Below are 12,848 nucleotides of genomic sequence, written 5' to 3' on the forward strand. Positions count from 1 at the left end.
TTTTGCAGCTCTTTCAGAACATCAGCTATCTGGATTTGGGTGAAGGAGAAATGGTGGGGGCTTTGGCGGGTTGCTGTGGAGGGTGCCGGGCAGTTGACCGGGGTAGGGGTAGCCAGGTGGAAAGCATGGCCAGCCGTAGAGAAATGCTTATTGAAATTCTCAATTATAGTGGGTTTATCGGTGGTGACAGTGTTTCCTAGCCTCAGAGCAGTGGGCAGCTGGTGCTCTTATTCTCCATGGACTTTACAGTGTCCCAGAACTTTTTTGAGTTAGTACTACAGGATGCAAATTTCTGTTTGAAAAAGCAAGTCTTAGCTTTGCTAACTGCCTGTGTATATTTGTTCCTAACTTCCCTGAAAAGTTGCATATCACGGGGGCTATTGGATGCTAATGCAGAACGTCACACAATGTTTTTGTGCTGGTCAAGGGCAGACAGGTCTGGAGTGAACCAAGGACTATATCTATTCCTAGTTCAATTATTTTTGAATGGGGCATGCTTATTTAAGATGGTGAGGAAAGCACTTTTAAAGAATAGCCAGGCATCCTCTACTGACGGGATGAGGTCAATGTCATTCCAGGATACCCCGGCCAGGTCGATTAGAAAGGCCTGCTCGCAGAAGTGTTTTAGGGAGCGTTTGACAGTGATGAGGGGTGGTCGTTTGGTCGCAGACCCATTACGGATGCAGGCAACTGCATGCAGACCCACTACATGATACATTTATTAAACATAAGAATGAGTGTGAGTTTTTGTCACAACCCTCCTCGCGGGATGTGTCAAAGAGCTCTTATAGGACCAGGGCACAAATAATAATATAATAATAATCAATAATTTTGCTCTTTATTAGCCATCTTACATATAAAACCTTATTTGTTCATCAAAAATTGTGAATAACTCACCACAGGTTAATGAGAAGGGTGTGCTTGAAAGGATGCACATAACTCTGCAATGCAGGAGGTATTGAAGAGAGTCTCAGTCTTAAATAATTTTCCACACACAGTCTGTGCCTGTACTTAGCTTCATTCTAGTGAGGGTCGAGAATCAACTCTCACATACAGTTGAAGTCGGAAGTTTACATACACTTAGGTTGGAGTCATTAAAAGTCATTTTCAACCACTCCACAAATGTCTTGTTAACAAACTATAGTTTTGGCAAGTCAGTCATGACATCTACTGTGTGCATGACACAAGTAATTTTTCCAACAATTGTTTACAGACAGATTATTTCACTTATAATTCACAGTATCACAATTCCAGTGGGTCAGAAGTTTAGATACACTAAGTTGACTGTGCCTTTAAACAGCTTGAAAAATTCCAGAAAATTATGTCATGGCTTTAGAAGCTTCTAATAGGCTAATTGACATCATTTGAGTCAATTGGAGGTGTGCCTGTGAATGCATTTCAAGGCCTACCAATTTCCAAACGCATGAAGGTACCACGTTCATCTGTACAAACAATAGTACGCAAGTATAAACACCATGGGACCACGCAGCCGTCTTACCCCTCAGGAAGGAGACGCGTTGTCTCCTAGAGATGAATGTACTTTGGTGCGAAAAGTGCAAATCAATCCCTTAAAACATAGCGCAACTATGTTTAATGTGCTGGACAAAATTGAGGCTATGAATAAGAAGTTAGAGCTCTTTTCTGTCTGCATTAACAAGGACAACACAGGTCTTTCCATCATTGTATGATTTTTTGTGTGCAACTGACCTCAAGAGTCCCTGTAATCCTAGATTCAGATCATTCAGATGAGAAAAAACATCACCCAGATAGGCCAGTCGTGTGAGAAACTCGCCATCATGCAAGCGGTCAGACAAGTGAAAATTATGGTCAGTAAAAGTAAACTTTAAGCTCGTCTCTCAATTAAAAAAAAAAAATGTGTATATACCTTGCCCCTTGATAACCAGCGCACTTCTGTATGTTGTAAAAGCATCACACTGCCCATAATGCAGAAAATATACGAGAGTTCAGGGGCCTTGCTTTAACAAAGTTAACCATTTTCACTGTCGTGTCCAAAACGTCTTTCAAGCTGTCAGGCATTCCCTTGGCAGCAAGAGCCTCTCGGTGGATGCTGAAGTGAACCCAAGTGGCGTCGGGAGCAACTGCTTGCACGAGCGTTACCACTCCACTATGTCTCCCTGTCATGACTAGAAAATCTCCAGTTAGGAGAAATGAGTAGCCCTGTGCCACCACCGCAACGACCAGATGCTCTCGGGCTATGAGAGAAGAGCAGCTAGAGTAGCAGTGTTCTCTGGGGTGATCCATGTCTCCGTCAGGGCCAAAAAGTCAAGGGAGTGAAGGGCAGGATAAACTGAGATGAACTCTGCATTCTTGACCGCAGATAGGCAGTTCCAAATGCTGCCAGAGACTAGGAATTCCACATATATATCATCATAAACTGGGAAGTTCGACCTCTGAATGCTGATTGGCTGACAGTCGTGTTATACCATAGGTATGACAAAATATACATTTTTACTGCTCTAATTACGTTGGTAACCAGTTTATAATAGCAATAAGGCACCTCAGGAGTTTGTGGTATATGGATAATATACCACGGCTAAGGGATGTGTCCAGGCACTCCGCGATGCGTCGTGCGTAAGAACAGCCATTAGCCGTGGTATATTGGCCATATACCACACCCCCTCGTGCCTTCTTGTTTAATTATAGAATATGCATACAGTGCACCCACACAATGTCTCAAGAAATGTTTATCTTTTTAATACCTTTAAACACTAAGTATACCTCATTTCAAAATAGGCCATCATCACTGTCAATTGTGAATTATAATTCTTCACGTTTTACTGGTGATATGTCCAAACTGCATCTGCATGCCAATCATTTGATCTCAATCAGTTTCATAGGAATATGCATTTAAATCTTCTTCAATTACTTTTTCGTAAGCAAATTAGAGCAGATGGTGTTAACAAACTATAAAGCCTTCCTGTATTTTGTTTCAATCAAAGTAAATTCTGCCTAGTAGCGCACGCTGCTGAGTGTTGGCTGCATGATAAAAAAACTTGGACCATTCAGCTAACCATCCTAAAATGTCATAAGAAATGACTAAGGTGTGGGTTTTTGTGTAACAGTAACATTATACTAAGCTATTAGAATACTAATTAATAATTATGTGATCTTCCAAGACATTGATTCAGCTTTGATCTAATTTTACTAAAGGAGCACCATTGTGAGAAGTGGCAGAGCACAGCACCCGCTGCACCGAACAAGCTCATTGAAGCACACTTAGCCTACTCTTTTGTCTCGCACAAAATTTGGTGATGCAGAAACGAGAGACCACATGTTTTATGAAAATCTGGGAATACTTGGCCAAGGAACATTTCTGGTTGGTCTCAGGAAATGTAAAACAGTTAGGAAGGGAGGCTTTTAAAATGGGTTTGAGTAAGGTAGAAGCAAAGATGGCCATGTATAGCCTCACAAGTTTGACGAAATGACCTTTGTCAGAAAAACACTTTTTTTAAGTAGTTAAGGCTAACTGTCCTCGCTAAGTTTAGCTGGAATGTAGCCCGAAAGGATTTGAGAAATGTGATTGGTTGACGATAGGCCTATGACATTGGTCTAAGTCTCATCTTGCGCTGCTCAGAATATCAGATCTCAACAACGATTGGAGTGTTTAACATCACCAGTATCACATCTTTATGATATATATCTTTCATAAGCGCAACGTGATTGTAATAGACAGGTCGGAATGGCTGATTGAAAAAAAAAAAAAATCAAACTTTTACATTTTTTATTACTTTTGTTTAAATATGTTGATAAAATGCGGGCATGATTTTTGGTTGGGACAAAGGGACAAAAAATGTATATACATTTGTGTACTGTGCATGTAGCCTCCCAAACAAGAAAATAAAAAAAAGTATACATTTATTTTTTAAATACTTGAACATTTGGAGGACATTTGGAGGAAATAAGCTGCTAGGCGTTGGCAGTGGATTACTATTGGATAAGTAATGAGTAGGGGGGAGTGGTAACAGTATGACAGCATAGTACTCACCCTGTGAGGTAGGGTTGCGTAGAGAGTCCTGCCAGCTGCCCTTCTTTGGAGAAAGACTGCTGTTGTTGTTCAGTGAGTCCTGAGAGAGAGAGAAAAAGAGAGAGAGGTCAGCATAATTTACCAAATCAGAGGAGAGCAGAAAGCAAAGTCTGGTGTTAAATGTGATAAGGTTGGAGGTTGATTGTGTGCGTGCATGTGTACCTGTGAGACAGTGGTGGTGAGGTTGAGAGTGGTGGGCCGGCTCTTCAGCGTGCCAAGGGTGGGGGAAGAAGGAGGGGAAGCGGTGGGGGAGGGAGGAGTGTCAGGGTCCACCTCGTCTTCATCTTCCTCATCCTCCTCATCCTCGTCATCGATCATCTCAAACTCCTGGAAGTCGTCCTGGAAGGAGCAGACCGGGTGGTGCATATTGCTCTTCTCCAGAATCAGACAGTCCTGAAAGAGAGATAGACAGATAGAGAGATAGAGAGAGAGAGAGATAGAGAGAGAGAATAAAAAGGGGAGGGGGAGAGACATTGAATGACTTGCGGTAAGGAAGAGATTGCTTTAACAATATTTTTACAATGTAAGCCGCTGAATTGCGATTCTGTCAGCAATTTTCAAATGCTAGTATGAACAAAAGCAACAACCCCAGAGTCACCTTGCAATAATTTTCAGAGAAAGGTGTGGGACAGGTAAACCCATAGCAGCCTACAAGAAGAATATAACACTATAATCAAGCACTGCAGTATACGTATCAGCGTTCAAACACACATCAAAGCACTGCAATCAACAGTGAAGAAGCGACTCCAGGATGCTGGACTTCTAGGCAGAGTTGCAAAGAAAAAGTCGTATCTCAGACTGACCAATAAAAATAAGAAATTAAGATGGGCAAAAGAACACAGACACTGGACAGAGATATGGCTTTTTCTTTGCAACTCGCCTCTTCACTGTTGACGTTGAGACTGGTGTTTTGCGTGTACTATTTAATAACTTCTTAGGGCTAGGCCCCTTTTTCTCAATTTCCACCTGAATGATGTGCCCAAAGTAAACTGCCTGTTTCTCAGGCCCTGATAATTGGTACCATATAATTGGTACCATTGGAAAGAAAACACTTTGACATTTGTAGAAATGTTAAAATAATGTAGGAGAATATAACACAATAGATTGGCTCATTCATCCCCCTCCTCTCCCCTGTAACTATTCCCCAGGTCGTTGCTGCAAATGAGAACGTGTTCTCAGTCAACTTACCTGGTAAAATAACGGTAAAATAAAATAAATAAATAAAAAATATGGTACGCGAAACTCCAAAGAAAAAACATCCAGAATTCGTTTTTTTTTAGAGACCATCCTCTTAGAAAGGCAAGTAAAAGGTCATATTGAAAATTTGCTCCCTGGATGCAATTCCTATGGCTTCCACAGGGTGTCAGTAGTCTATGTTCAAGGTTTCAGGCTTGTAACTTCAAAAACGAATAAGAAATATCAGTTTTAGTACAGGGACACAGTCTTGCAAATTCGTGTTTGCACGCGCCATAAAGACAGGACGCACCTGCTAAAAACGGTTTCCTATTGAACATACTTCTTTCCGTAAGAAATATTATAGTTCGATTACATTTTAGGGTATCTGAGGAGTATATAGAAACGTATTTTGACTTGTTGAAACAGTTTATGGGTAGATTTTTGGATTCCTTTCTCCGTTCTCTGTTGAACGAGTAGATTACTGAAATCGATGGCGCCAACTTAACATACTTTTTTGGGTATAAAGAAGGATTTTATCTAACAAAACAACACTACATGTTATAGCTGGGACCCTTTGGATGACAAATCAGAGGAAGATTTTCAAAAAGTAAGTGAAAATGTAATCGGTATTTGTGAATGTATGAAACCTGTGCCAGTGGAAAAATATTTTGATGTGGGGTGCAATCGCATGGCATATTTTCACTGTAACAGCTACTGTAAATCAAACAGTGCCATTAGATTAACAAGAATTTAAGCTTTCAGCCGGTATAAGACACTTATATGTACCTAAATGTTTAATATCCATATTTGTATGATTATTTATTTGAATTGCGCGCCCTCCAGTTTCACCAGAAGTTGTTCAGCTAGCGGGATGCCTATCCCTAATTAATGAAGCTGCCAGTTGAGGACTAGTGAGGCATCTGTTTCTCATACTAGACACTCTAATGTACTTGTCCTCTTGCTCAGTTGTACACCGGGGCCTCCCACTCCTCTTTCTATTCTAGTTAGAGCCCGTTTGCGCTGTTCTGTGAAGGGAGTAGTACACAGCGTTGTATGAGATCTTCAGTTTCTTGGCAAGTTCTCGCATGGAATAGCCTTCATTTCTCAGAACAAGAATAGACTGACGAGTTTCAGAAGAAAGTCCTTTGTTTGGGTCCCATTTGGGTCCCATTTTGAGCCTGTAATCGAATCCACAAATGCTGATGCTCCAGATACTCAACTAGTCTAAAGAAGGCCAGAAACAGATTTCAGCTGTGCTAACATAATTGCAAAAGGGTTTTCTAATGATCAATTAGCGTTTTAAAATTATAAACTTGGATTAGCTAACACAACGTGCCATTGGAGCACAGGCCTCTGTACGCCTACAGTGGTTCCTCCTTTCAAAGTTGTGAGCTTACACCGCGGGACTTAGAGGTACCCAGCGTCACGGATTCATTGTTCCAGACCACCACAAGGGGGAGTAAAGAGCACGCATTATGCATTTGGGTCCCAAGGTTTTTATATGACCAATCATATCGAGTGGTTCCAATGACGAATTTCACGCGAGCCACCGCTCCCTGGTGACTTTCTTCAGCAAAGATAGCCAATAAAGCAGTACCTGGGAAGCAAATGTAAGTAGTTATAACGTCATAACGAGTCACGCAAAAACTGTACAATTGAGGGAAATATTTTAGTTAATATAGACAATTGTGCATATTTTTGGGTCAGAGAATGACAATATGTTTCAATTTGATGTGCGACATGAGAGATGTGCGACACTTGTTATGAAAGTCTTGCACATCAACAGATGGAGAAAACCTACACCAGTCGGGCAATTCATTTCAACAATGATCTTCATTTTAATTTGACTTTACAAACAACAAGAGGGCTTAATTGGAGTCTATTTCTTCGGAGTCTAGACCTATAGAAAATAACTTAACTGGCTGAGGTAGGCTATGAGGCTTAACAGCCTAATAGAAGTATGATTTCTTTTATTAGGCCTACTTACAAGTGCAACTGGTCAAAAATGTAGCATCCTACATAAAACAATCATTTAAAGAAAAAAAGTCTGCACGTTCGAACTAAAACAATGTAACTAATAATTAAAGGCGCAAGTAAAAAGTAATTGGAAAGGTAGATACAAATGATGTGTGACATTGTGGTTACAATAAAGAATGTAGGCCATCATGCAAATGTTTCCTATTAGCAGGACAATAGACTTTTTGTAGCCCGGCTACTGTTGTGAAAATCCCTCAACTTGCAATGTATTTGATGCTTAAGTACTCTAAAGTGTTACATTTATAACTAAAAACAGCATTTCTGCATCAACATCTTTATGCTTTCGTTTATCTTCTTGATAAACTGCTCAAGGGCCACGGTTGATTCGTCTGTGAAGATGGCGTTATTGAATGTCTCGCCAGCTTTGATCCATGCCTGGGGGACGCAAAGTTTGATCTATGCCTGCAGGATGCAAAGTTCTTTGTTTGTCAGACGAATCATTGGAATCATTGACTCACTTACGCGTTGAAAAGGGCGAGGATCGAGATGGAGTCACAATCCATGCCAGGCACACCTGTGAGCTGTGGAACTTCAACTCCGACATACAGAGTCAACATATGTGGCGGGTTCGTCAGGTCTTCGGTTCACCCTGACATTCCTCTTTTGACAACAGAAGAGTGTGTAGAGGTATTAGGCAGGGATGTTCTTTGTCAGAAATGTTATATGCCATCGCTATAGAGCCACTACTAAATAGCATTAGAAGTCGCATTGAAGGGGTGTACCTTTCAGAGGATATTCCTCCTATTTGTCTCTCAGCCTATGCTGATGATGTAGTTATTTTAGTGAAAAATCAAGCAGAGGTGGATAGTTTGAGTCTCATTGGGACAAAACTTGTGATTTACAGATTGGAAAATGGTCTGGAGGGATCATGGCTTTCCCAGGGGGGGCTGGAATGGTGTAAGGGGGGTTTAAGTATCTTGGAGTGTACCTATGGGATGAGGGGACAATGGAAACAAATTGGAATGGGGTGCTTGAAATGGTGGAAGGGAGGATGAGGAGATGGCGTTGGTTGTTATATCGTATGTCATACAGGGGGCGTACCATTATTGTTAACAATGTGGTTGCCTCTGCACTGTGGCATCGGTTGTCATGTTTAGAGCCACCATCTGGCCTTCTGGCTAAGATACAGGCGATTATTGTAGATTTATTTTCTGAGAAATATCATTGGGTTCCACAAAGTGTTTTGTATTTGTCAAAAGAGGAGGGGGAATAAGGTCTTGTACATCTTGCTAGAAGGGCTGCTGCTTTCCGGGTTTCAGTTTATCCAAAGGTTGCTCTATGGACCGGAAATGTGGTTTGGAGAGGGGTGGCAGGTCTTGTATTACAGCAGGTCAGGGGATTAGGTATCTTGAAGGCTTTCATTTTGGTTGATAGTAGACAGATTTCTAGGGAAGGAGTACCTCCGTTTTACTGAGTTCTTCTTAGGGTGTGGAGCATAATGAAGGTGTCCAGACGCACTCCAACGTAGTCATTGCATTGGCTGCTGGAGGAACCTCTGGTGTTTGGGGCAAGACTGGATTGTACAACTGCAGCTGTTCCACATTTCTCCAAGATTCTGGTGAAGGGCAAAATCATCACCCTAAAACAGTGAATGGCCATGACTGGGCCCACCTTAATGGATGGAGGACGAGTGGCTGAACATTTGGGGGTGAGGTCGTAAAGGATTGTCGGAGTTTATGCTTAATAGAAGAAGGTACCAGATGAAAAAGTCCCATTTCCAAGACTAGGGTTTACACCCAATATCCCAGAGTCAGAAAGAAAGGCATTATTAATGGATTTGAGAGGGTTGGAAGAGAGGGGGTTGGATGAGGTGAATGGGAAATACTTATATAGGGGGTGTGTCAAGGTTTTGAATAAAGACACATTGAAGACTAGAAAATACACTCCTTGGAGGGTAAAACTGGGCACTGGTGACAAGGTAAAGCCAGCATGGAGAGCACTGTACAAGCCACCGTTACAAAAGGCCACTGGTGACATGCAATGGAGGGTTTTGCATGGCATCTTTGCAGTTAATGCTTTTGTATCTGTTATCAACTCAGATGTTGAAGATGGATGTCCTTTTTGTAACATAAGATAAAAATGTTTCACTGTTTTATGGAGTGTGAGAGGATAAAGCCTCTCTTTGAAATACTGGAGTCTGTTTACAGCTGTATGGGAGATTTTCAATAACATTGTTTTTACTAGTAAGAACAGAAAATAAAATGTAAACTGTTAAATGTTTTTTGGGACAAGCTACTGTAAGATGTAACATATTTCTGAGTAGGAAACACAAAATAGACACTGGATATGGGCAGGATGTAAGATGTGTTTTTTAAGGATTAGTCAAAGCCAGAATAAAAGTGTATTTTGAGTTCTTCTCGGCTGTAAAAGATAATTTTATTGTTTGTAATCTTTATTTAGGAATGACAAATTTGTTGTTTAATTTCTTAAAATGCACTTATTTGTGTTAATAATTAAGTATAAAACAAAGATTTTATAAAAACTCTCTCTCAGAACTAGGGTTTTAATGGAAGCATATGACCCAGAGGAAACAGTCCATCTATAACCCAGGGGAAATATAGCAGCTACATGTGACAGATACAGTACATTTTATCTGAGGACATCAATGACATAGCCAACTGTACAAGAGATATTTCACATCTTTTATGGGCGATTGATTTTTATTAGTAGAAAATAATATATGTGATCTACATTTTTATATTATCTAGTAATATTTTAGTCATATTGATAGCGTTGTGTATTTATGATATCATAATGTACTCATAACAGTATTACTCCATTGAGGACATCTAAACATTGACATGTGACATCATTTATCTACAGTAAAATATCACCAGATCAATAAGAAGAGGTCATGATAACCCAAATAAATTGATCCTTGATGACAGTTGAGAGAGTGGACATCTATAAATATGACTGTGTGTGTTTGTGTGTGTCTCTTTGAGGAGCGATCCCCAGTTCTCAGGTTCCCAAGGACATCCCTCCTAGTGGGTAAAGACAGAGCTGACATTCCCTCCTGTTACAAGCCTTTCAGGCAGCCTGGCGGAAGCAGAGCCCTTCTGCTGACTGGGGAAAATCAGAGGGATGTTATGAATGAGTTTCACCTCAACATCATTACATCCAGAGAAATGAAATGAGTCTGCAGTGTCGGTCACAAGTATTCTGCTAATGGACATGCACATAGATCGGACTTTCAGTTCAGGGTTGTTTCTGATCTGAATACTAGCTATATTGCTTACTGAAAAGTTCAGTGAACCTGAATGTAACCTGGTTTGACAGGGTTGGGTTTTCTGAAAGAGAGAGAGGGAGAGTGAGAAAGAGAGAGAGAGAGAGCAGCCTTCTCTAATGAACATGGCTAAAACAGAAGCTGTTAGCCATAACACAACAGCACAGCTACAGCAAGAAACACATCACAGCTCATATGGGCTGAGTTAAGCTTCCGTAAATGGAACGTAATTCCCTTTTGATGCGCTTTCCTCTCTATGCGTAATCTGACCTTGAACTTCATCATGAGAATAGCATGCTATTCACCTAGAACTTGAGATCTAAGAAATTAAGGTGTAGCGGAGGTGTGTCCACAGATACACAGTATTCTGATCTTGTATCATTTTAAATATTAGCCACTATCAGGAGCCACCGTCAGTAATACCACATACATTTATAACTGTCACTTTAGTGTTAGTTTCCTCAATTTGTAGCTTATATTTTGCAACATTCCATTTCATTCTGATTATCTTTCTTTCCTCTCAGGTCTGTGTAGTTGTTCCTGAGGGTCGCTAGCATTAGTGGACCATATTAGGCAATGTTGTGCAATAATATGGGACATGTAGCCTATTTGAATCATTATGGAAGTCAGACCACACGTAGCAGGTTAAACCTGGAGCCTGGCGCATGGTTCAAGACGACTGGACCATTGTCATACAGTTCCATGATTAGTAAGGATTAGAGTACATTTATAGGATTATTGTTCAACCCCTATTGTACACTTTTTCCCCACCTTCCAATATTTCATGGATTGAACTTTAATATGACAACTTTCAGGATGAATCAAACCAGTGTATTTTGTATTCATCACTATACAGTATTTAGTGTGTAAAGGCTCTCCAAACCACTCATACATACTTTCCTAACTCCAAAATGTGCCTAAATAACCTACAATATGAGAGTATTTTTACGTTTACCAGTTGGTGCTGAAACGGAGACGAATATGTATATAACCTCAGCAAAAAAAGAAATGTCCTCTCACTGTCAACTGCGTTTATTTTCAGCAAACTTAACATGTGTAAATATTTGTATGAACATAACAAGATTCAACAACTGAGACATGAACAAGTTCCACAGACACGTGACTAAGAGAAATTGAATAATGGGGGGGGTGTCAAAATCAAAAGTAACAGTCAGTATTTGGTGTGGCCACCAGCTGCATTAAGTACTGCAGCGCATCTCCTCCTCATGGACTGCACCAGATTTGCCAGTTATTGCTGTGAGATGTTACCCCACTCTTCCGTCAAGGCACCTGCAAGTTCCCGGACATTTCTGGGGGGAATGGCCCTAGCCCTCACCCAACAGGTCCCAGACGTGCTCAATGGATATCATAAGGTGAATGCACCAATTTGTAAGTCGCTCTGGATAAGAGCGTCTGCTAAATGACTTAAATGTTAAATGTAAATGGGATTGAGATCCGGGCTCTTCGCTGGCCATGGCAGAACACTGACATTCCTGTCTTGCAGGAAATCACGCGCAGAACGAGCAATATGGCTGGTTGCATTGTCATGATGGAATGTCATGTCAGGATGAGCCTGCAGGAAGGGTACCACATGAGAGAGGAGGATGTCTTCCCTGTAACGCACAGCGTTGAGATTGCCTGCAATGACAACAAGCTCAGTCCGATGATGCTGTGACACACCGCCCCAGACCATGACGGACCCTCCACCTGCAAATCGATCCCGCTCCAGAGTACCTGCCTCGGTGTAATGCTCATTCCTTTGACGATAAACACGAATCCGACCATCACCCCTGGTGAGATAAAACCGCGACTCGTCAGTGAAGAGCACTTTGTTGGCAACGTTGTTGCCGGTGATGTTTGGTGAGGACCTGTGTTACAACAGGCCTGCAAGTCCTCAGTCCAGCCTCTCTCAGCCTATTGTGGACAGTCTGAGCACTGATGGAGCCAAACAGAGCACAGACCGCGCCGACAGAGATGGCCGCCTCGCTTCGCGTTCCTAGGAAACTATGCAGTATTTTGTTTTTTTATGTGTTATTTCTTACATTGTTACCCCAGGAAATATTAGGTTTTATTACATACAGTCGGGAGGAACTATTGGATATAAGAGCAACGTCAACTCACCAACATTACGACCAGGAATACGACTTTCCCGAAGCGGATTCTCTGTTTGGTCCACCTCCCAGGACAATGGATCGGATCCCAGCCGGCGACCCAAAACAACGGCGCCACAGAAGGGGCAGACGGAGCGGTCTTCTGGTCAGGCTCCATAGACGGGCACATCGCGCACCGCTCCCGAGCATACTACTCACCAATGTCCAGTCTCTTGACAACAAGGTAGACGAAATCCAAGCACGGGTTGCCTTC

At 41.5% G+C, this 12,848-nt stretch overlaps 1 protein-coding gene across 2 annotated transcripts in view; it reads right to left on the reverse strand.

Annotated features, from left to right (window-relative positions):
- mapk8ip2 (mitogen-activated protein kinase 8 interacting protein 2) overlaps nucleotides 1-12,848 on the reverse strand; it is a 132,077-nt gene that overhangs the window by 22,696 nt on the left and 96,533 nt on the right. For both annotated transcript variants that reach the window (XM_071416658.1, XM_071416657.1), the window contains exons 3-4: nucleotides 4,208-4,438; nucleotides 4,007-4,085 (exon numbers count right to left, since the gene is read on the reverse strand). In XM_071416658.1, coding sequence (XP_071272759.1) covers nucleotides 4,007-4,085; nucleotides 4,208-4,438 — 310 coding nt within the window. The remainder of the gene's footprint in view (nucleotides 1-4,006; nucleotides 4,086-4,207; nucleotides 4,439-12,848) is intronic.

The sequence above is a fragment of the Salvelinus alpinus genome, chromosome 9, assembly GCF_045679555.1.
Source record: "Salvelinus alpinus chromosome 9, SLU_Salpinus.1, whole genome shotgun sequence".
In the NCBI taxonomy this organism is placed as follows: Eukaryota; Metazoa; Chordata; class Actinopteri; order Salmoniformes; family Salmonidae; genus Salvelinus; species Salvelinus alpinus.